The sequence below is a fragment of the Myxocyprinus asiaticus genome, chromosome 41 (assembly GCF_019703515.2).
Source record: "Myxocyprinus asiaticus isolate MX2 ecotype Aquarium Trade chromosome 41, UBuf_Myxa_2, whole genome shotgun sequence".
Taxonomy (NCBI): Eukaryota; Metazoa; Chordata; class Actinopteri; order Cypriniformes; family Catostomidae; genus Myxocyprinus; species Myxocyprinus asiaticus.
The window spans coordinates 26212013-26236541 of NC_059384.1; the positions used below are offsets into that span (position 1 = coordinate 26212013).

The 24529-nt window shown below is 38.5% G+C and overlaps 2 protein-coding genes across 3 annotated transcripts in view; both read left to right on the forward strand.

The window, feature by feature from the left end:
• stk17a (serine/threonine kinase 17a) overlaps positions 1-6060 on the forward strand; it is a 57603-nt gene extending 51543 nt beyond the window's left edge. Inside the window, exons 3-7 of the mRNA XM_051681952.1 lie at positions 1773-1917; positions 2520-2646; positions 2925-2973; positions 3401-3580; positions 4991-6060. Of these exons, the coding sequence (XP_051537912.1) occupies positions 1773-1917; positions 2520-2646; positions 2925-2973; positions 3401-3580; positions 4991-5306 (817 nt within the window). The 3' untranslated portion in view covers positions 5307-6060. The remainder of the gene's footprint in view (positions 1-1772; positions 1918-2519; positions 2647-2924; positions 2974-3400; positions 3581-4990) is intronic.
• A 2273-nt stretch (positions 6061-8333) lies between these two features.
• Positions 8334-22377, forward strand: LOC127431514 (inositol monophosphatase 2-like). 2 transcript variants are annotated; one of them, XM_051681954.1, is made up of 9 exons: positions 8334-8601; positions 9195-9209; positions 11478-11611; positions 14008-14112; positions 14207-14252; positions 14328-14436; positions 15582-15690; positions 15842-15993; positions 21707-22377. In XM_051681954.1, exons 1-9 carry the CDS (start codon positions 8542-8544, stop codon positions 21835-21837), a joined length of 861 nt encoding a protein of 286 aa, XP_051537914.1. In that variant the 5' UTR covers positions 8334-8541; the 3' UTR covers positions 21838-22377. The 2 variants fall into 2 exon arrangements, with proteins under 2 accessions (XP_051537914.1, XP_051537915.1); XM_051681955.1 differs by lacking the exon at positions 9195-9209.
• Positions 22378-24529: the final 2152 nt, after the last annotated feature.

Here is a 24529-nt window from a genome sequence, read left to right on the forward strand (position 1 = left end):
ATAAAATAACGAAGTTCTCTTTATAAAAATTTTTTTAAAAAAAAGCTGTTAATTTTTAAACATGCTTACAGTATTGTTTATATGTCTCATGTCTGTCAAATCCACTTTTTTTTTCCTTCCCTTTTTCTCCCCAATTTGGAATGCCCAATGCGCTCTTAAATCCTCGTGGTGGCGTAGTGACTCGCCTCAATCCGGGTGGCTTTGGACGAATCTCAGTTGCCTCCGTGTCTACGACCGTCAGTCTGCACATCTTATCATGTGGCTTGTTGAGCGCGTTACCGCGGAGACATAGAGACATGGAGGCTTCACGCTATCCTCCGCGGCATCCACGCACAACTCACCATGTGAACCACATTATAGCAACCACGAGGCAGTTACCCCATGTGACTCTACCCTCCCTAGCAACTGAGCCAATTTGGTTGCTTAGGAGACCTGGATGGAGTTACTCAAGACACCCTGGATTCGAACTCGCGACTCCAGGGGTGATAGTCAGCGTCTTTACTCGCTGAGCTACCCAGGCCCATGTCAAATCCACTTACATACTGTAATAAAAAAAAAAAAAAATTGTATGGCAGGAAATCACTGGCTGGTAAATTCCTTTCAGTTTAAAAAGTTCATTTCAGACCCTGGTCATAAAGTAGAAATGGATTTGATTTGGATTATGGGTTTTAAAATTGTGATGCCGCATGGAATTTATGTTTAGTAAAAATGTTATCACGCTCTCGTGTTTTCATTTGGTTTAGGGCATGTTCTGTACACAAGCGCACACTGGCCGTAGATGGAAGAGAGAGTGCTTTCATTGTTCTAAATGTGCTGTAGTTAAAATCACATGGTTGTACATTTTTAGAAATGTCATTTGGTAAGCTCTTTGCCTTAGTGTTGCTGGGGTCTGCTTAAAATATCCCATTGGAAGACACACACTGTTATCCAGCATTGCCCTGGGACATGCAATGATTACTCCTGATTAAACAGTTGTCCATTTGCTGTTATTATATTTAAAGCTGAAGTTGATACGTACAAGGGTGTGTCACTAAACAACATGCATATTTATAGACAAAAGCATGTGGTCCAAGTGGGAAAATTGGCCAATATTGTTTGTGCAGTTCTGCACTGGACTACTGCAATGCTCTTCTGGAAGGACTTCCTGCATGTACAGATAAACCAATGCAATTAATCCAAAACACGGCAGCAAGTTTGGTTTTCAACGAGCCCAAGAGAGCACGTCACACCTTTCTTCATCGAATTGCACCGGCTGCCATTGGTTGCTCGTGTCAAGTTCAAGGCACTGATGCCCACTTACAGAACAGCCACTGGCTCCGTGCCCCCATCTACACTCACTGCTTCAAGTCTATGCTCTTCAGAAGCTTGCGATGGGTGGGTGAATGGCACCTCGTGGTGCCATCTCACAGAGGCACAAAATTGCTTTCTCGACTTTCACTTCCACCATTCCACAACCTTCCAAACTCCACCCAAGCAGCCTATTCTTTATGTATTTTCAAGAAACATCTAAATGCACTTCTCTTTCGTGAGCACTTGACCCAGTCCTATTAATGCACCACCATTTCTAATCTTCATGAGACTTCTCATGTTATTGCCTCCTTATGACGAATCACTTTTGCTGTATTTCCCATTTGTATGCTGCTTTGTTTAAAATCTTCTGCAAAATGAATAAATGTGAATGTGAAGGTGTCACTTAACTCTGTTACCATCTAAATGTAAAGATCTGAGACTTGGGCATCTTAATGAGTGTTTATGTTTATGTGCTTGTTCAGTGCCGCAGGTGGGGAGATTTTTAACCAGTGTGTGGCTGAGAGAGACGAGGCCTTCAAAGAGGAAGATGTGAAGAGACTTATGAGACAGATTATAGAGGGAGTGGCCTTTTTTCACAGGAACAACGTGGTACACCTGGACCTCAAAGTAAGTCGAGCCAAAGAGGCGTGAAGGAGAGGTACACAAGCATATACATAGCATTTTTGGCTTTTGCTGTGTACTAAAGTTCAAGTTTGCTAAATTCTAACCTATAAATTTGTATAGTGAGAAGACATTTGACTTAAATAGGCTCTAAACACAAAAACCTCTTGGCTTAAAATCAAACTCGAAATGTCTGTTTGGCAGTTTGTATCAATACAAGTAAAAATTATTGCAAACTTCAATTAATTAGAACATTTTTTTTTTTTTTTTTCGCAAAGCAGTAAATGGTTTTATTTTAATATTTTTAATTTATTATTATTTTTTATGAATGTTTATTCATAACAGAAGCTGTGAAGTACTTTCGGATACAAATCTAGTGTGGCCAACCCTTATAGAGGGTTGTGCTTGTGCATGAGTGCTTTCAAAAGAATTTCCACCATCTGTAGCCAGTTTTTATTTTTTTTTATTATGATTTTATCTATGTAGGCAAAAATAGATCAGCTCTACAATTATATGGTTACACCATTATTATAATAATATACTTAAGGTTTCTTAAACCAATATTATGTATTGTTTGGCAGTTTTACGTGAGTATTTTTGTTTTTCAGCCTCAGAATATCCTCCTCACCAGCGAGTCTCCTCTCGGGGACATAAAGATTGTGGATTTTGGCTTGTCGAGGCTGGTAAGCAGCAGTCAGGAGATTAGAGAGATAATAGGCACACCTGAGTATGTGGGTAAGCATCAGTCCCTTACTATATTCATACATCAGTATGTACATTGTTAGTTGATGTATCATTGTTTCAATCAACATAAAAATTTTAGGTAAAAGTTTATTTTAATGAATAATGGAAAGGATAGTTTGTGCTATGCCCGGTCACCATTTCTCTTGAAATTTCACACTTTTTTATGCTGTTTTGGATGGAATTTTATTAAATATTACATGCATCATAAAGGCTGCACTTGCAGGACCTCCTACGTTGTAGATCATTTATTTGTTTTTTTATCATTGTAGCACCAGAAGTCCTGAATTATGAGCCAATAAGCACCGCGACTGATATGTGGTGAGTTATTTTCCCTGATTACCAGATTCACAAGCCTGAACATTTCACATGATGGTCCTCAAATGCTCTCTTGGAGGTCGTTTTCACCATAAATACTGTTTATGGTGTTTTATGATGAGTTTTATCATGTTTATGATCGAGCCTGTTGCCTCAAATGCAATTGTGTGATTGCCCCTAAACAAACACTTCATTCACAGTTGACTATAACTGCAACACTGGTCAGTGTGTTGATTGTTTTAGCTCTAGGATATATTACGCAAGTACATTTGTACTGTTCTCTGGTAACTCTAAAGTCCTTTATCAACAGTATTGCTTGAAGAAAAGTCCCTTTTTATTACCCAAAAATAGTCATGTTGCATAAGCTCCAATAGTAACTGGTCTTTAAGGAAGCAGTATCAGTACATGATCCTCTTTCTCTCTCTTATAGGAGTATCGGTGTCCTCGCCTATGTAATGCTGACAGGCATCTCTCCGTTCCTGGGCGATGATAAGCAGGAGACCTTCCTCAACATCTCTCAAATCAGTGTCAGCTACACAGAGGAAGAGCTTGAGCACTTGGACAGAGCTGCCATCCACTTCATAAAGTCCCTGCTCATCAAAGAACCAGAGTAAGAGAAAAACACAACGACACATCCTCCTCTCTTAACACACCTGGCTCATTCCTGTTATTAAGTACCTGTTTCAGTATATCTGAAAAAATGAGACAATTTTTTGGCAATTAGTCCACAGTATGTGTAAATGTTGAGCTTTTAAATTTGAGTGTGAAAAATTGCAGGCCAGAGTTGAAGAGGTTAAACTATGAAAATGCAAATTACATGTTTAAAACTATGATAATCTAAACAAAGAGTGAAATATTCATAGTGTGAAAATGATTTCTATAAATAAAAAAAGATAAAAAATAAAAAACTGTCCCACAGCTGTGGCGTCATTTTCATCACACCAAATATTTTTTCCCCGATAACGATGTTTATATACAGTTGTGCTCAAAAGTTTGCATACCCTGGCAGAAATTTGTGAAGTTTTGGCATTGATTTTGAAAATATGACTGATTATGCAAAAAAACTGTCTTTTATTTAAGGATAGTGATCATATGAAGCCATTTATTATCACATAGTTGTTTGGCTCCTTTTCAAATTATAATGAGAACAGAAATCACCCAAGTGGCCCTGATCAAAAGTTGACATACCCTTGAAAGTTTGGCCTTGTTACAGACACACAAGGTGACATACACAGGTTTAAATGGCAATTAAAGGTTAATTTCCCACACCTGTGGCTTTTTAAATTGCAATTAGTGTCTGTGTATAAATAGTCAATGAGTTTGTTAGCTCTCACGTGGATGCACTGAGCAGGCTAGATACTGAGACATGGGGAGCAGAAAAGGACTGTCAAAAGACCTGCGTGACAAGGTAATGGAACTTTATAAAGATGGAAAAGGATATAAAAAGATATCCAAAGCCTTGAAAATGCCAGTCAGTACTGTTCAGTCACTTATTAAGAAGTGGAAAATTTGGGGATCTCTTGATACCAAGCCAAGGTCAGGTAGACCAAGAAAGATTTTAGCCACAACTGCCAGAAGAATTGTTAGGGATACAAAGAAAAACCCACAGGTAACCTCAGGAGGAATACAGGCTACTCTGGAAAAAGACAATGTGATTGTTTCAAGGAGAAATGGTCACAACCATAAGCGCTATGTTTGGAGAGGGGTCAACAAGGCCTATAGTGAAAAGAATACCATCCCCACTGTGAAGTATGGTGGTGGCTCACTGATGTTTTGGGGAAATGTGGAAGTTTGTGGAAATTGTCCTGACTTTTCACAAAAATTTGACAAAAAATACATCTCCGGTGATGCATGTTTATAAAAAAAACAAAAACAATTGTGAGTATATAAATGTTTTTACAAGTCTTTACTGTCTAGAAATTGAAGAAACACCCACATATTGTGTATATGAAAATGTGCTGCGTTGTAGAAATAACCCATCTAGCTATAGACATTTATTAGATTGACTTTGTGTCCACAGGAACCGTGCCACAGCAGAAAACTGCCTCAAACACCAGTGGCTTCAGTCGAAAGAGGAGGAAGTAAAGGAGTACACTTCAGAGTGTGTCTCAGAGCCTGTTAGTCCCGGGACATCCAGCCACAATGAAGATGCAGAGCAGGAAAACAGTCAGGTGACGGAGGAGCTCATAGTAATGGCAGCATACACCCTGGGTCAGTGCCGCCAGTCCTCAGATAAAGAGAGCCTGACCCCAGACCAGAAGGCCATCTCCAAACGCTTCAAGTTTGAGGAACCCTTCTCAGCCCTTCAGGAAGTTCCTGGAGAATTCATCTACTGATTTACACCCAGCCAGCTACAGTAGCTGCTACGCTCCAACTAATGTCGCACTTCAGACAAGAGACCTTTGTTTTTGTATTTTCTTTTCACCCACCTCTTGATTTGAACTTGTAAGCCAAATGTTATTGTTTGTTTTGTTTGTCTTATTAGTTGTTCTTATTTCATTGCTATTTCTCTAATGTTTGTGCGGCTTTATATTTACATTAAGTTACTGAAGATTAAGCCTTGCTGTGGTACTCCTTTATGCTCTTTTAATTTCCTTTTGATGCCGTGCTTAAATGTTTGACTGTATGGGTCATAAATTAAACAGCATCATATTATTTCATTGTTTTGACGATAACAATTCCTTTTGTTTTCTCTGGATGCGTTTGCAATCTTTGTACAAATTAATGTTTGTTTATCTTTCTGGGTTGCGGGGGCAAATAGAATTACATGTAAATGAAACAAATTTTGTTTTAAGAGTATTTCAATATAATGTTTAAAAAGCCATTTTTTTAATTATTATTTTTTTCAGCTCCTGTCTGTTTGACTCCTTGTATGTAGTGGCCCTTTCTGGTCATTCCTAGATAAAAACGTCCGTAGCAATAACACTTCCATTTACACATGTATGTGAAGAAAATGTGTCTTTGTGTGTTTATTCTTTAACTCCTATTAGAGTTACAACTGTATATCGATTTGTCACTATAAACAATATTTTTAATGCCAACACATTTCAAAGTGACTGTCTTGGTGCTGTAAATAAACATTTGACTTGACGGCCGGTCTCCGCCTGATCATTATTTGGGAGTCCAATCATTGAAAGCTCAATTTAAATATGTCAATTAATTGTTGAGAGTTACAGCACATGGGAATTGTCAGTAAAACAGGGTTGTGTCCTTGTAAGCCAATGAGGGATTTCCAAAGTACAGTTGTTGTTTGTCATACAGCAGTGCCATTCAGGAGTAATTGTGGTTTAAGAATCAATCATACTTTTGGACTTTGATGTCTGCTGGATGCCCGTGGTGAGAAAATTAAGAATATGTGATTGCAAATGAGTTACAAGGTTCTGAACAACCACAGGGTGGCAGTAGTAACATTTGTCCAACAATAAAAGCCTTCGGAATTTTGATAGCAATTTCTGGAGCTGCTTTCTGGTCCTTATTTTGATTTGTCTGTTAGCATGGGACAGTTTTTCAGTTTTTTCATGTAAAAAACCACACTCTATTATGTTATTCGGAATTTCTTGGACCATCTGAGAGATTAACTCTCAAGATTAAACACTTTTTTTTGTCCAAGTTATTTTTAAAAATACATTTTATTTTTGTTTATTTTTTGCAGGTTAAAGTGTGTGTGTGTGTATATATATATATATATATATACACACACTTTTTTTTTTTTTTTTTTTTTTGTCTTATAGCCTTAAATCAAAACACATAAATTAAAAATCCCCAGCTTTATTTACTAATTTTATAAATTACACAGACCGATCAATCTCAGTCATAAGGGCTTGTTAATCCTTCAAATTTGCCTTTGACCTCTTGATAGCTTCCCTGATCAGTCATCCAGTTTGGAGGGACAGCCCAATCTAGGCAAGGTTTTGGTGGTGCCATGCACTTTCCACTTCTTCATAATGCTCTGAACAGTACACCGAGGGATCTTTTGTACCCTTTTCCTAACCTGTGCCTTTCCACAATATTATCCCAGAGCCCCATGCACTACTAGTAATGGAATCCTCATGGACAGCAGTTTGTATTCTGAAGTAATCAAAATCAAAACAACTGATGTCAGGTGGGGGTCAATTAGACAGATATGTGATCTGAAAGGTGATTGGTTGCTCCTGAGCAAGTTTGTAATGGTTACTCTTAGAGGGCTGATCACTTTTCTAAACCAGGTATTTTACGAGTTAATTTTTAATAATTGTTCAGATTTTTCTACATGTTATTTTCACTTTGATGTTGAGGGTTATAATGTGTAAATACAGCTGGAAAAGATTAGATTGAATTTATATTTTCAGGATGTAATGTGATAAATGATAAGGATTTTGACAAGGTATGATGACTTTCACTGTGCATAATAAACGTCTAATTAAATGCGTACATTCTTGAAAAAAGAAATGTTGCCAAAAGTAGTTTGGAATAATATTTTGTTATTATTTCTGTACAATAATAATAATAATAATAATTGTTTTACATTTTATAGTGTAAGTAGTGTAACCAACATGCAAGTAGCCACTCTGTTGTCATGTGACAAATAAATAAATAAATACAAACAGAGAAGACCCTCGACCCCCTTGACTGTTTGTTTCTTTGTTTTATAAAATATTTAGAATTGTTATTTTTATTCTTTATTTTATGAAAAGGCGCATTTTGTTCAGGTATCCCTAAAAAAATCATTTTTTAAATGAATGATTAAGTTGTGTCCCTTCACGTGTATCCAAGATGCAAGGAAAATAGACCTAGTTTAATACATTTTAATTGATGGTTACACCACTTGACAAAAGACATTAAATAATTTAAATTAAATAATTTTTTATTGCTAATGTTTTATTTATTACAAAAAAAACCAGACACAATTTTTACATTTCTACAAACTAGACACGTGTTTTAAATGTGAAGATTTTTTTTTTTTTTTTTTTAAGATTTCTCATTTTTTATCACCTCGGACAACCGTTTTTGTCAATAACCCAGATACAGTATACAGAAATATAAACAAGCGAGCAACACATAGACATTTCCTTTGCATTGGCGCCCTCTGCTGGACGAGTCTATGTTATTGTTTTAAGTAGCGTGCATAGTGAACTGATTTTATTAATTTATTAAAAACATATTTGAAAGAACGTGGTGACAAATATATATATATATATATGTATATACTCTTTGAACATCTAAAAAATAAGATTAAAACAAATAATGCATTTGCTTAAAGATACCATGTCTACTAAATAGTGCACAACGGTACTGCATTTATCATCATTTCATGCTGTTCTATTACTGATAGTGTCAGGAAGTCTTGTGGAGATTTCTAGACGGGTTCACTCGTTCATCGATTTGATTGGTGTAATTGATCAGAGGTCGTCCTGTGTCGTCTAGGCCGAGGCAGTCGGCTCCGCTCCTCATAAACGCGCACCGGCCATTACATGCGGACTAAACCCCGCCGCCGCTGAACGGAAACCGGACATCAGTACAGCAAGCGAGACAGAATGAACGTATCCGTCGTGTGTACATCAAAAGCGCTTTAACAGTGCCGCGTGTCTCGTGATGGAGGACTGGAGCGAGTGTTTGGATGTGGCCGTGCAGATCGCGCGCAGAGCCGGACAGGTATTAATGACACGCTGAGATAACCATGTTATTCTGTTCATTCATAACCCCAGCCTTCATTATAATAATATAATGGCGACAGAGACAAACAGTTATGCTGAAATATTACAGGATGAGCTGCACTGTGAAAGGATTGAGATATAGATGATAAATAAACGGATACGATGATCAGCGACCGCTATTTTACATCCTTCATTACAGTATCATCACTATTTGTAGTATCAACATGTTGACATCAGACACCAGCGTTAATCTTAAAGTGCATGTCTTGACTGTGTTACTGTGCTGTAATAGAGGTTATATATAAAGCAGTATTGATATTGACTCTATAGGAAAGGTTTGCATGAGATAGTTTGTAACATTGACCTTTTTCATGTTGTCACTGTTATAAATAGCCTGTTTGCCCTGATAAAAGCCACATACAACATCTAGACCAGGGTGGGCTACAGTGTAGCCTGTGAATAAGTATTTGGAGTAATAATAGTAATTTGTGTTTAACTAAATATTAATAACTATATATAAGGCACAGATTGGTTTTTTGTTTGTTTGTTTGTTTGTTTGTTTTTCCCCCAAACATTTTGGCTATAATAAAGCTACATTACACTCAGGTAAATAAAATGACACCCTATTTCATATAATGTTTATGTTTATAATACAATTCATATGCCACACTTACAAAAAGCAACACATTATTACTATTTGTTTGACCATATTTTGGCATGTTTCTTTCTACTATGTGATATAAACTGTACCATGGTACCAACAGAGTACTTTGTTTATATAATAATAACATCCAAAAAATAATTTGAAGATTTATGCATTTAAATTTTGTAAAAAAAAAAAAAAATCCATCAAATTGAAGATAGACTCAAATATGTTTGAGTCTATAATGTTTATAAATGTTTAATAATGAAATTCTTATTCCACTCTAACAAAAAGCACCAAGTTATTGCCATTTCTTACAATATTTTGGACATTATTTGAAGTATCTTGGAATACTTCTACTATGGGATATAAACCCTTACAAAAAAAAGTACTGTGGTGGTGCCATGGTACAGTGATGGTTTCAGATGGTAATACCATGATACTTTGATGTACAATAAAAAAATAAAATAATTTGAAGTTTTATGCATTTCAATTTAGAACAAAATTCCATTCAATTGAACTGAGTAATCTTTAATAAAAGAAATTTTTAAATAACATTTTATTAAACATTACATCATATGCCATAGCCTGAACCTTGGACGTAGGATAGACCTCACAGAAATTACCGGCCAGGTTGAACTGCGATTCACCTAACTGATCTCTGCCTGCATCACCTCGGTCTAATGATGGACCACACTCTTGAAATGGAATACAATTGCCAACAAAACCCTTCATCAGCCAACTAACAAGGACATTTTCTTCTATGTGAACTACTGCAGTTAATCCAGGATTAACTTCAAAGACATTAGTCATTAATCTTACAGTTCATACAAAATCTTTGTTTATACACTGGCCCTTAACACTTACTTAGTTTAATCATTTTAAACCATGACTTGCACTGCACATAAATAACTAATATTGCCATTATATTCATGATGTTAGCCAGAGGGGAACTGGCCCCCACAGTGAGTCTAGTTTCTCCCAAATTTATTTGTCTCCATTAGTCAACATCTTATGGAGTTTTGTGTTCCTTGCCACAGTCACCTTTGGCTTGCTCACTGGGTTTCTAGATACAATTATTATTTAATTACTTATTTTTAAACACAATTCACAATCGTATTTTATCAAACTACACAATGATGACTCTAAGACATTATAGATATTACAGTTCAATTTTCTGTTAATGCATGATTCTCTGTAAAGCTGCTTTGAAATGATGTGTGTTGTGAAAGGCGCTATACAAATAAAAATGACTTGACTTGACTACACAATTCAATTTGGTGGAATTTTGCAATGAAATGAAATGTGTAAATCATAAAAATAGGCTAAAATGGGGCCTGGGTAGCTCAGCAAGTAAAGACGCTGACTACCACATCTGGAGTCGCAAGTTTGAATCCAGGGCGTGCTTAGTGACTCCAGTCAACCAATTGGCCCGGTTGCTAGGGTGGGTAGAGTCACGTTGGGGTAACCTCCTCGTGGTCGCTACAATGTGGTTCTCGCTCTCAGTGGGGCACATGGTGAGTTGTGTGTGGATGCTGCTGAGAATAGCGTGAAGCCTCCACACGCACTAGGTCTCTGCGGTAACGTGCTCAACAAGCCACGTGATAAGATGCACGGATTGATGGTCTCAGATGTGGAGGCAACTGAGATTCGTCCTCTGCCATCTGGATTTAGGCGAATCACTACGCCACCACGAGGACTTAGAGCATATTGGGTATTGGGCATTCCAAATTGTGGAGAAAAGGGGAGAAAATCCAAAAAAATGAAATTCCTATTGGACATGTATAATGGTATTCCTTGAAGTAACTTGGATACTATATAGGGGATGTACGGGATATAAACCCTTACAAAAAAGTCATATGGTGGTGTCATGGCACAGTGATCCATAACAGATCCATAACAGTACCAAAAGTAACATGGTATTACCATATTTGAAAATGTGTTGTCATATATTGATGGACATGTACCATGGTAATTCCATGAATTCCCTTACTTATTGTGGTATGTCAACCATAGCAAAAAAAGTACTGTGGTGGTACCTTAAAGTAATACCATACTGAATAAATACCATATTCATATACCATTGTGTTTACATGGCACCGAAGTGCTTTGAAGAATATCTTGGCATAACATTTTTAATACCACAGTACTTTTTTGCTGGTGTAAAAACAGTATTCTAAACCAGTGTTGTGATAGAGAACTGTGGATCTGCATTGTGCTGTTTCTGTTAGGTGGTTCAGTCAGCGGTGAAGCAGGAGAAGCGTGTGAGCAGCAAGAGCACCCCCACAGACCTGGTGACAGAAGCAGACCATCAAGTGGAAGAGCTCATAATCTCCACACTCAGGGAGAGATACCCCTCACACAGGTACAACCTGCTGCGATCTCACCCAAACACACCTCACGAAGCTTACCGATACAGACAAGATTAGTGCCTTCAGATTATCTGCTTTACTTGTTTGTAAACAAGTCTTACCCGTCCAACCCACTACTGTACACCTCATTCAGTCAAGCTATCCTCTTGTAACCGAGGAGACTTCTGAATGTTTATAATACAAAAAAGTACTGTGGTGGTATCAGATAGTAATACCATGGTACTTTGATAAATACCATGGTACAGACATTCATGTGCAGAGGTATTTACATGGTATTCCAAGGAACTTTCAAGAAAACAATGGTACTTTTTGTTAAGTGATGGTCAAACCATGATTTTTCAGACTGTACTATGGTAATACCATGGTATTTTTTGAAGTTCCTTGGAGTACCATGTAAAAAGCACATGCATTTCAGTACTATGCAGTGTTGGGTGTAATATGATTACAAAGTAATTAGTTACTGTAATATAATTACATTTTAAATTCTTGTAATCAGATTACAGTTACTGACTTTCAATTATCTTGTAGGTTAAGTTAATGTTTACTTTTAAGTACATTACTTGGGTCACATATATTTCTAAAATAAGATTATTTTTGAAGAATACATTACAACAATATCCTCCTGAGACCCGACCGTGACTGCTGTGTGCATTTTCCATTTCCCTTTTTGATTTGTAAATATTAGCACCTATAAACATGCCAAAAAAACAACAACAAAAAAAATCCTAAAAATTGATGTCCACATATGTGGACAGCGGGACAAAGTTTTTTATTTATTTATTTATTTTTTTTTTTTTATCAAATTGTTTATTATGTTTCCAGGAGTGTTGGTTATTCATGTTTTTGAGACGTTACAGATATTACTTTAGAAATTAGCATAATGAATTCTGATTCAAAGTAATGGCCTGCATCATCAATCACTGCCAACCATGTTAAAATAAAATTATACATTATAAATTCTGAATCTACGTACTGATTACAATTGTCCCATGTCTGCCAAACATGTTGAGTGGTCCAAACATCATCTGCAGCCAAAAACTGAACTTTTGGTTGGATTTTAGGAGTGAATGCACTTAGCTGCATATAGAGCTAAAGGATGTCCCCTTGCTCCCTTGCTCCCTATTTAGTGAATGACTTAACCTCCAGTGAACTGTCTGTCTGTACTGGTCTCAGAACAGTTCGAAAAGCACCTTATTTTCATCCTAACTCCATATAAAGCCTCTGAAATCAAAATAGTTTAGCTTTTGGATGAACCCATTGATTCTCAATGTGAAAATGCACAGTAAATATAGGAATGCATTTACTCATTTTCATAAATAGAACGATATTAAACAGTGATAACAAAATAAAATATAACAAAATGTATATTAAAATGAAGCAAACCATTACCCATTACCCACAGATGTGTTAATGTTGAAGGTTATTCAAAATAGCTAACATGTTTTTTCAACTTTTGAGGGAATAATGTCCCAAAATCCACGTATGTGGACATCAGGTTTATCAGCAGGCTGACGTATGAAAAAATAATGAATTTTTAAAGCGCCATATTAAACCAAATTAGAGATGCTACTCTTTACAGCCAAACAGGTTTCAATGAAAAAGCTTAGAGGTTTCTTACCAGAGTCACTTTTGTTGGCTCTCATCCGTAGAAGCGCTTCATGGAAATCAGTGTCATGTTGTTGTGTCCGGTGACTCGGTGTGTCAGAAGTTTAGCCCTTAAATGACAGTCTAGAGTCTTGTGAACATTATTCAGTCGGTTTAAATTAATTTAAATTATGCATTGCATATAATGAAGCCAAAATACAATGTCCACATATGTGGACGTGGGGGTCGCACAAGGTTAAGTATGTTCATATGTACCAGGGGCGTTACTAGGATGCGATCTTATAGAAATATATAGACATTAATATAATAATTTAGACATAGTTTTTGATTCTATGAGTGAAGAAACTAAAACTATTCTGTTACTTTTTAAAAAATGTTTTAAAAGTAAAGTAATTAGTCATGCGATTGCTATTTCCATGAAGTAATCAGTAAAGTAATATGATTACAACTTTAGAGAAGTAATTAGGTATTTGTAATCAATTTGCTGTTTTGAGTAACTTACCCAACACTGGTACTATGGGATCTATAAAAGCCGTTATCATCTGACACCATCACTACATGGTAATCAATCAGTAAAATGTTATATAAAAGTAAAGTACCATGAAAATACCATCTGATACTTTAACTGTACCATGATACTGTCATAGTATTTTTTTGTAAGGGTTGATATCCCATAATAGATTTTTTAGATTTCCATTAAAGGGCACAGCACAAAGCTTCTTTAATGTTTTAACATTCTTTTCCCCCATGTTGACACAGAAGTATATGATCCATTTTGTGCTAGGTTTATCGGAGAGGAGTCATCTGCGGCTGGGGAGAAGTGTGAACTAACAGACAGCCCAACATGGATAATAGATCCAATTGATGGGACATGTAACTTTGTGCACAGGTACATTAAGCATCTTCCCTTGATTACTTATGTTGTGTTTCAATCATCCAGAAATATATTATTCCATTCCCAAAACACAATGCTTTATTTTCAGTTTCCCAATGGTGGCAGTAAGCATCGGCTTTGCAGTAAGGAAAGAGGTAAGGCACTTACAAAAAATCTGATAAACATTCTCCATTAGACTCCATTAGACTCCATCATTTTTTGCCCTTCAGCTTGAGATTGGGGTCATCTTCCACTGTTTTGATGGGACGTTGTATACAGCCAGGAAAGGACACGGAGCGTTTTGCAATGGGGTTCGGCTACAAGTTTCGAAAGAAAAAGGTCAGTTTTTTTTTAATGCACAGTAATTTTTTTAATGTCTTGCTTTTTTCAATAAATGCTAATCAACTTATTGCCAAACGACCACTGTTTTCCATTATAAAATTGATAGTTCCATCCTGGATACTGACTGGTCAATATAGCCCTATTAAAATGCACAATATAGTAACAGCTGTGATGCAAAACACGTTCCAACATGATCACACGGGAAATCGACAAGTTGATTTTGAATGATAATGTACATTGAAATCGACCCAATTCTGCCAAATTACTGACAAGCGCCATCCCGTATCAGACATCCCTCTAGTATCCCGTATCCCTCAAGTGCTAGTGATAGCACATTGTGTCATCAACTTCCGGGACACGAGTTATGGTCATGTGGGAACCAGGAAGTAATCGTGTTCACATAAACAATGGTGAGCGTGATTCAGAGGATGCATTTTCACTCTGAAAACACATTTTTACTCCTCTGATGCTTAGGTTTAGGGTTGGGGTTTGGTTTAGGGTATATGGTTAATAAAACATGCATTCCTGATGACTGTATTACGTCATTTACTACTAATAATACAACTCGCTTTTGGCGCCACTCTGTGGCCATTTCACACAGAAACTAGTGTGCACACTTGCCTGTACGTTCAACAACATTTCCAGCTTCAGCCACTGGTGGCAGTGATTTGAATTTCGGTAAGCAGAGATCGATTTCAGCAGCCAAACTTTTGTCCTACTGTCACCCAATTCACAGTGCGATCAGTCTGCATGTTCATAATATTCCAGTGTTCCCTAATATTTTTGTGATGAGGAGGAGGGCGGGGCCGTGACTACGCACGCCCGGCCCCCAATCGGGCTAATCAGCCAAGGAGAGGAACTGCCTCATTTATCCCTCTCCTCGGCTGATTACCCCTCTTCGTCACAATGTTTTTATAATCTAGTAATTGTTTTATCAATGCAATATGGCACTCAGTGCCTAATTGCTTTTATAAAACTCGATACAATATTGTCAATACAGTCACGGCTGAAGGCGTTACAGTCACTGTGCTGTGCATCGTGTCTAACAGCACCCTTTAGCTGTGCCAATATTCAGTATATAGCACTGCCTCTCGTACCATATTGGTTTAATAATGCAATGCATTTTTTATTCTTTGTGTCAGATGTGTCCAAGGCCCTCATTTTGACCGAGATTGGGGCAAAGAGAGATCCGGCCACAATAGATATCTTTTTAGGAAATATGAAGAAACTATTGAGCACGCCTACTCATGGGTAAGTTCAGCATGATTGTGGCTTTATTAGGGAGAATGTCGGTTCTGTACAGTAATTGGCCATTCAGATATGACGTGTACTATTTTCAGAATAACTGTATTTCCAAACTTTGATATACAGAAAAAGTCATGAATTCACCTTTCACCCACAGAGTGAGGATCATTGGCAGCTCTACACTAGCACTCTGTCATATAGCCAGTGGGGCGGCTGAGGCCTATTACCAGTATGGCCTGCACTGCTGGGACATTGCAGCGGCCGCAGTCATCATCAGGGAGGCAGGAGGCTGTGTTATCGACACTACAGGTCAGTTCCATGCTCGCCATTTATGGGTAAATATATGTATGGATGTCCAGAAAAACGGTTCTGGATCATGGTAAAATGTACTTAGAACCATATTTGGTCACTATTGCTATTATGATTGTTATCAGGATATATTTAATTGATAATCTAAGATTTTAAACAATGAGGGCTTAGCTTAGTTTATGGTAGTTGATGCTTGATAATTCCATTGTTAATGTTAAACCAGAAGGCAACATTAAACTTAATTATTTGAGTTGATAAAATTAAAAAAAATAAAAAATACGATTAGCGGTGTGCATGGTGAAAATCTAAATATTTACACAATATTTCATGCATAGTTTAGTATATTTATGTAGTGTTACTAAAATCCCAGTCACATTAAGGTTGTGTATATGTTTGGTAAAAAAAAATAGAGCAGAGCTACGGTTACCTTTTACAGTAACACTAGCTGTATGATGTTAATATAGCAGAGAACATGCTCAATGCTTGAATGCATAAAAATATCTTAAATAGAAATGTATTACAACATTAAAATAATTGTAAAATATTACATAAATATCTTAATTCATATGAATAGGGCTATGATCTGTAAGTTAAAAAACACTAAACAGTTCTGATGCTATTGCCTATACAGTCTGATCTGTTATTAAAGGAACAGTTCACCCAAAAAGGAAAATTCTCTCATCATTTACTCACCCTCATGCCATCCCAGATATGTATGACTTTCTTTCTTGTGCTGACCACAAACGAAGATTTTTGGAAAAATATTTCAGCTCTGTAGGTCCATACAATGCAAGTGAATGGTGGCCAGAACTTTGAAGCTCCAAAAAGCATGTAAAGGCAGCATAAAAATAATCCATACGACTCTAGCGGTTAAGTCCATGTCTTCAGAAGTGATATGATAGGTGTGAGTTAGAAACAGATCAATATTTAAGTCCTTTTTTACCATAAATTTCCACTTTCACTTAAACATTCTTCTTCTTTTGTTTTTGGCGATTCATATTATTTGTGCATATCGCCACCTACTGGGCAGGGAGGAGAATTTCTAGTAAAAAAAGACTTAAATATTGATCTTACCCACACCTATTATATCGCTTCTGAAGACATGGATTTAACCACTGGAGTCATATGGATTACTTTTATGCTGACTTTATATGCTTTTTTGAGCTTCAAAGTTTTGTTTACCATTCACTTGCATTGCATGGACCTACAGAGCTGAAATACATTTACATTTGTGCATTTGTGCCGACGCTTTTATTTCAAAGCGACTTACAGTGCAGCTATTACAGGGACAAAGCCCCCGGAGCAACCTGGAGTTAAGTGCTCCGTGCTCAAGGACACAATGGTGGTGGCTGTGGGGATTGAACCAGCAACCTTCTGCTTAGCAGTTCTGTGATTTAGCCCACTACGCCACCACGAAAAATCTTCGTTTGTGTAGGGTGTTGTCGGTGGTTGCTAGGGCATTGCTAGGTGATTGCTAGGTAGTGTTTTGAGTTGTTGCTATGTGGTTGCTAGGGTGTTCTATAGGTTTTTGATAGATGGTTACTTAAAGATCCAAGAGCCCACCCTGAAGTCTCTTCAATTTGCTGGTTCATAGATATTGTCACAGTCTGTCTCCCTCGTGTTTCCTAGGACTCTTATTTTGAAGTGTTTCCCCCAGACTACGTTTCCCATCATGCACTGCCCTCATCACTGCCATCTGTTCCTCATTGTTCTCACCTGTTTTCAATTCACCCATTAGCTTTTATTTGTATAAATTCCCTTCAGTTTTTGCATTCCTTTGTGAGTTCTTGTTTGTTGCTTTATAAGTTCATGTTTGTTTGTTTCACTATTATCATCTTCATTAAAAGCCTGCATTTAGATCCAGCATCTCCCGTCTCATCTCAGCAATCATTCTTTACAGAAGAACTGACCCACATGGATCTAGCAGCTGTCAGAATTCTGCTTCTTAAGTAAGGGGACAGTCCAGTTGAGGATCACGTTCGTGAGTTTTGGAACTAGCGAATTTAATGCACTATCCAGACCGCTCCCTGGTGGTTTTCTTGTGGACCGGTCTGAATAGTGAATTGAAGGAACTGATGCCTCCAGCTGATCCTCACTGGACATTCTGTGAATATGTGGAGAAGGCTCTGGAACTTTGCGGTTCCCATTACACAGTGGATTATGGCGGGAACCCCGGGCCAAAGCCTGCATCTTTGGCTCCTTGCGCCAAGCCCTCCACGGCTCCTTGCTCCAAGCCCTCCATGTCCAATGAGCCAGCACCCACGCCTGTAGCCTTAACTGTCCCAGAGCCAATTCCTGTGGCCGTCGCGCTCCCTTGACTACGCTCCCAGCTGTCCGGAAGGAAAAGGACACCTTCTCCCCAGTCGCTGCCAGTGCTCACGACCACAGAGGTTGTTCCCCAGTCGCTGCCAGGTCTCATCAGGCCTCTCCTGGCTCTGCCTGCCTTCGTCGAGCCTCTCCTGGCTCCGCCCTCAGAGTCTTCCGCCCACTTTCCCAGAGACTACTCTTCCAGCTGCTCCGCCCACTTTCCCAGAGACTACTCTTCCAGCTGCTCCGCCTGCTCCCCCAGAGACTCCTCTTACAGTGGCTCCGCCGCCCCTCCTCCAGCGGCTCCACTGCCTGACCCAGTCCCGGCCCTGTGGCCGCCCCCCAGGCCTCCTGACCCAGTCACGCACCTGTGGCCACCCCCCAGGCCTCCCGACCCAGTCTCGGTCCTGTGGCCGCCCCCCAGGCCTCCTGACCCAGTCTCCGTCCTGTGGCCGCCCCCCAGGCCTCCTGACCCAGTCCCCGTCCTGTGGCCGCCCCCCAGGCCTCCTGACCCAGTCCCGGTCCTGTGGCCACCCCCCAGGCCTCCTGACCCAGTCCCGGTCCTGTGGCCACCCCCCAGGCCTCCTGACCCAGTCCCGGTCCTGTGGCCGCCCCCCAGGCCTCCTGACCCAGTCCCGGTCCTGTGGCCACCCCCCAGGCCTCCTGACCCAGTCCCGGTCCTGTGACCGCCCCCCAGGCCTCCTGACCCAGTCCCGGTCCTGTGGCAGCCCCCCAGGCCTCCTGACCCAGTCCCTGCCCTGAGGCCCCCTCCCAGACCTCCGGACCCAGTCTCTACCCTGAGGCCGCCCCCCAGGCCTCCTGACCCAGTCCCGGTCCTGTGGCCGCCCCCCAGGCCACCTGACCCAGTCACGGTCCTGTGGCCGCCCCCCAGGCCTCCTGACCCAGTCCCTGCCCTGAGGCCCCCTCCCAGACCTCCGGACCCAGTCTCTACCCTGAGGCGCCCCCCCCCCACCAGACCTCCGGACCCAATCCTTACCCTGAGGTCTCCTCCCTGGCCACCTGGTCATCTTCCGGGTCCCCTTTCTCACCTGTATCTTCCTGCCCTCCTAAGCCATCTTTGGGGCACCAGGAGTCGCCCCTTAAAGGGGGGGGGGTTATGTCACATTCTGTCTCCCTCGTGTTTCCTAGGACTCTTATTTTGAAGTGTTTCCCCCGGACTATGTTTCCCAACATGCACTGCCCTCATCACTGCCATCTGTTCCTCATTGTTCTCACCTGTTTTCAATTCACGCGTTTAGCTTTTGTTTGTATAAATTCCTTTCAGTTTTTGCAATCCCTTGTGAGTTCTTGTTTGTTGCTTTATGAGTTCATGTTTGTTTGTTTCACTATTATCATCTTCATTAAAAGCCTGCATTTAGATCCAGCGTCTCCCGTCTCATCTCAGCAACCATTCGTTACAGAGATGAGATTTTTTTTCTTTGCCCATTTGATCAAAAATCACAAGTTTAATCACTAAGTAAAGTAAGAGCACGTCTCCTCAACAATCAGCATGATTGGAGATATCATTCATGTCCATTTAAATTCATCCATTAAGTTCACGTCTTAGGTTTTGGTTTTTCAAATACCTGACTATAAGTATGAGCAATTATATGGTACTAAATTTAATGTATGATATATTTGATGTTTACCTATAAGAGTATTGTGCTATTTTAATATTTAATCATATTAATTTAAGTTAGTTTTGACAAATCCACTGCACTCTATAAATCCATTACCTTATGTTTATTCATATTAGATCAGTGTGTTCTTTTAGTTTCTAGTATGCTTTATTTTTGATCTAAATATCTCAGGTGGGTGCTGAATTTTTTTGTGAAGTGTATCTAAATATGTGTGTGCATAATATGCATGTGTTTGTGTTCTGTGGTGGGATGGTTTCATGGCATGCCTGTGTGTGAGTCTACACAAAGAGGCTTTGTTGGGGAGGCCAGTGAGGTCATGATCATGTGATCAGACAGAGAGAGATGTAGTGTTGATGAGAGGACCCGGGAGAAGTATCTGTGCCATGTAAAAACTGTTAATAAAGCCAAAGACTTCCTCATTGCCTTTGATTTTCTGTGTTATCCATCTCATCCTGTGCTGTGCACAGCAGTGCTATTGTAATCATGTCCAGATTGTCATCATACATTTGTGTGAGGATTGTACTGGCTCAAACAATATAATTTTGACACCAACAGCTTGGCAGATATACAGATAACTTTGCCAGAAAGAAAAGTCAAATAAAAGTGATTTGAATGAAAATTGGAGGAATAGGGCAATATCTCAGCAAACATTGTCATGGCTGGATGTATGAACTTTATAATGGTTATTAAATATTATTGTTTGGATTAATGTGATCAAATCAAAGTTCATTTTGACCAATAGGAGGATTTAAGGAATATTTAAGGGAGTAACATACTTTTTTAACCACATGGTTCAGGAAAAGGTAAATTTCTCTTACATTTTTATCAGTATCATTTTATTATGTTTCCACTTATGTTGGACTTGTCAAGCCCAATAGTGTAACAATGTTATTGGAAAAATCACAGTGATAATTTTTTGCAGATAATAAATAAATATTGGCAAAAAACATAAGAATACTGAATAATGCAGTAAATAATGTATATGATTTTACATATAATTCAAATAATATGTCACAAACACTTTTAGAAGAATATCTCAGCTCAGTCCATACAATGCAAGTGAATGGTGGCCAGAACTTTGCAGCTCAAAAAAGCACATAAAGGCAGCATAAAAGTAATCCATGCGACTCACAGTGGTTAAATATGTCTTCTGAAGCATTATTATAGGTGTGGGTTAGAAACAGATCAATATTTAACTCTTTTTTACTATAATTCTCCATTTTCACTTTCATATTCTTTCACATTTTGAAAGTGGAAGTTGAGATTTTTAGTAAAAAAGACTTAAATATTGATCTGTTTCTAACCCACACCTATCATATCACTTCTGAAGACATGGATTTAACCACTGGAATCTTATGGATTACTTTTATGCTGCCTTTATGTGCTTGTTTGAGCTGCAAAGTTCTGGCCACCATTTACTTGCATTGTATGGAACTACAGATCTGAAATACTATTCTAAAAATATTTGTGTTCTGCAGAATAAAGAAAGTCATACACATCTGGGATGGCATGAGGGTGAATAAATGATAAGAGCATTTTTATTTTTGGGTGAACTATCACTTTAAGAGGAAACACATACCCCTATGGTGATCCCCTGATGTCTATGGTGGTTACGCCTCTGTTACTTTGGGCATTATGTGGGAAAATATAATTTCTTTAATGTTCAGCAGTAATTTTTTTAAATGAAATACAATTTTGAAGATTTGGCAATATGTGTGTAGTTTGCCTTACATCAATGTTAATAGCTTTTTTGGTTTGTGTCTTAGGGTGCCCCCTTGACCTCATGTCCAGACGAGTTGTGGCCGCTGGGACACGAGAGATAGCAGACTATATCGTAAAGCAGCTGCAGCCTATAAACTACGGGCGTGATGACAGTGACCCAAACGCCCTGGCCTGAGCACTGCCGTGACCTCTGACCCCATCCTAAGCCGTTTACCTCAGAGCACACAATCCTGCCACATTTGCAGTGCCCTTTTAATGCAACATTTACTTTTTTTATAGTTTTTTTTTGTATGCTTTCCAGTCACTGGACACATCCCAAACTCACATGGCATACTATTGAGTAATTCATTTTTAGATAAACATAAAGATAAGTTGTAATCACTGTAGCCACAACCATTTTTTAATTACATAGTAGTTTATTATGAAAATATAGGAGGCAGATTTTCATCCTGTTTAAAACTGGATTTATAATATGCTATTCTCAAGTTTTAGATGCCTTGAAATGGCAGGATACTGATAATGCCAAATTCAACTAATTTTCCATACAAATTTAATACAACTTTGATTTCACACCACAACAAGGGAGAAACATACAGTTAATGAAAATCAATATACAGTTGTACTCAAAAGTTTGCATACTGTGACAGGAATTGTGAAATTTTGGCATTGTTTTTTATTTAAGGATAGCGATCATATGAAGCCATTTATTATCACATAGTTGTTTGGCTCCTTTTAAAATCATAATGATAACAGAAATCACCCAAATGGCCCTGATCAAAAGTTTACATACCCTTGAATGTTTGGCCTTGTTACAAACACACAAGGTGACATACACAGGTTTAAATGGCAATTAAAGGTTAATTTCCCACACCTGTGGCTTTTTAAATTGCAATTAGTGTCTGTGTATAAATAGTCAATGAGTTTGTTAGCTCTCACGTGGATGCACTGAGCAGGCTAAATACTGAGCCAAGGGGAGCAGAAAAGAACTGTCAAAAGACCTGCGTAACAAGGTAATGGAACTTTATAAAGATGGAAAAGGATAGAAAAAGATATCCAAAGCCTTGAAAATGCCAGTCAGTACTGTTCAATCACTTATTAAGAAGTGGAAAATTTGGGGATCTCTTGATACCAAGCCAAGGTCAGGTAGACCAAGAAAGATTTTAGCCACAACTGCCAGAAGAATTGTTTGGGATACAAAGAAAAACCCACAGGTAACCTCAGGAGGAATACAGGCTACTCTGGAAAAAGACAATGTGGTTGTTTCAAGGAGCACAATACGACGATACTTGAACAAAAATGAGCTGCATGGTCGAGTTGCCAGAATGAAGCCTTTACTGTGCCAATGCCACAAAAAAACCCGGTTACAATATGCCCGACAACACCTTGACACGCCTCACATCTTCTGGCACACTGTAATTTGGAGTGACGAGACCAAAATAGAGCTTTATGGTCACAACCATAAGCGCTATGTTTGGAGAGGGGTCAACAAGTATTGTTCTCCTTGAAACAATCACATTGTCTTTTTCCAGAGCAGCCTGTATTTCTCCTGAGGTTACCTGTGGGTTTTTCTTTGTATCCCAAACAATTCTTCTGCCAGTTGTGGCTGAAATCTTTCTTGTTCTACCTGACCTTGGCTTGGTATCAAGAGATCCCCGAATTTTCCACTTCTTAATAAGTGATTGAACAGTACTGGCTGGCATTTTCAAGGCTTTGGATATCTTTTTATATCCTTTTCCATCTTTATAAAGTTCCATTACCTTGTTACGCAGGTCTTTTGACAGTCCTTTTCTGCTCCCCATGGCTCAGTATCTAGCCTGCTCAGTGCATCCACGTGAGAGCTAACAAACTCATTGACTATTTATACACAGACACTAATTTCAATTTAAAAAGCCACAGGTGTGGGAAATTAACCTTTAATTGCCATTTAAACCTGTGTGTGTCACCTTGTGTGTCTGTAACAAGGCCAAACTTTCAAGGGTATGTAAACTTTTGATCAGAGCCACTTGTGTGATTTCTGTTCTCATTATGATTTAAAAAGGAGCCAGACAACTATGTGAAAATAAATGGCTTCATATGATCACTATCCTTAAATAAAAGACAGTTTTTTTGCATGATCAGTGATATTTTCAAAATCAATGCCAAAATTTCACAATTTCTGCCAGGGTATGCAAACTTGTGAGCACAACTGTAAGGTCAAAGAAAAGCAACAGGTTATGAACTGAAGTAGGTCTTTAATAGGTGTATATTTAATTTTAGTTAATCAATTTAAATGCTAAGTATGCCGTATGGTCAAGGAAGTTGAAATTATGTAGAAATATTATGGTAATGAAATACATGCAGCTAATTAGATAATTACTTGGGAAGTATTTTCTTTGTAATGGAAGTTGTCAGTTAAAGGGACAGTTCATCAAAAATTTAATTCTGTTATCATTTACTCACCCTTGTGTTGTACCAACCGTGTGACTTTCTTTCTTCTGTGGAACAATAAAGGAGATGTTGCTTTTTTGACTGTGAGATAAATTATGACAACATTTTTATTTTGAGTGAACTATCCCTTTAAGGTTAGGTACTAGTTTTGTTTTGTTTTTTAAAGAAAAGTACATATGTACAGTTATAAAAAAAGAAAGACAAAACTGGTTTGTTCATGGTAATCACAATTCTATGATCATGTACAGTACAGCAGTAGACGTGTTTAGTTTTACTGTGGTAATTTCTCAAAGAATAGCTACATCCGACCAAATGCAATTAATGAAGTAAACATAAAAAAAGCCTAGTGATTTTATAAAGGTTGTACTTTCAATTACAGGCACACACTGCAGTTTTAACATGTTTTACTTTTGTATGTTTTTCCAATAATGGATGATTAC

What these genes read in the sequence shown, in the direction of transcription:
- LOC127431514 (XM_051681954.1), top strand. Translation starts at nt 8,542, where the DNA reads ATGGAGGACTGGAGCGAGTGTTTGGATGTGGCCGTGCAGATCGCGCGC. An exon ending in ACATGTAACTTTGTGCACAG is followed by an intron (nt 14,113 to 14,206) that starts GTACATTAAGCA and finishes CTTTATTTTCAG; the next exon opens with TTTCCCAATGGTGGCAGTAA. An exon ending in TTGAGCACGCCTACTCATGG is followed by an intron (nt 15,691 to 15,841) that starts GTAAGTTCAGCA and finishes TTTCACCCACAG; the next exon opens with AGTGAGGATCATTGGCAGCT.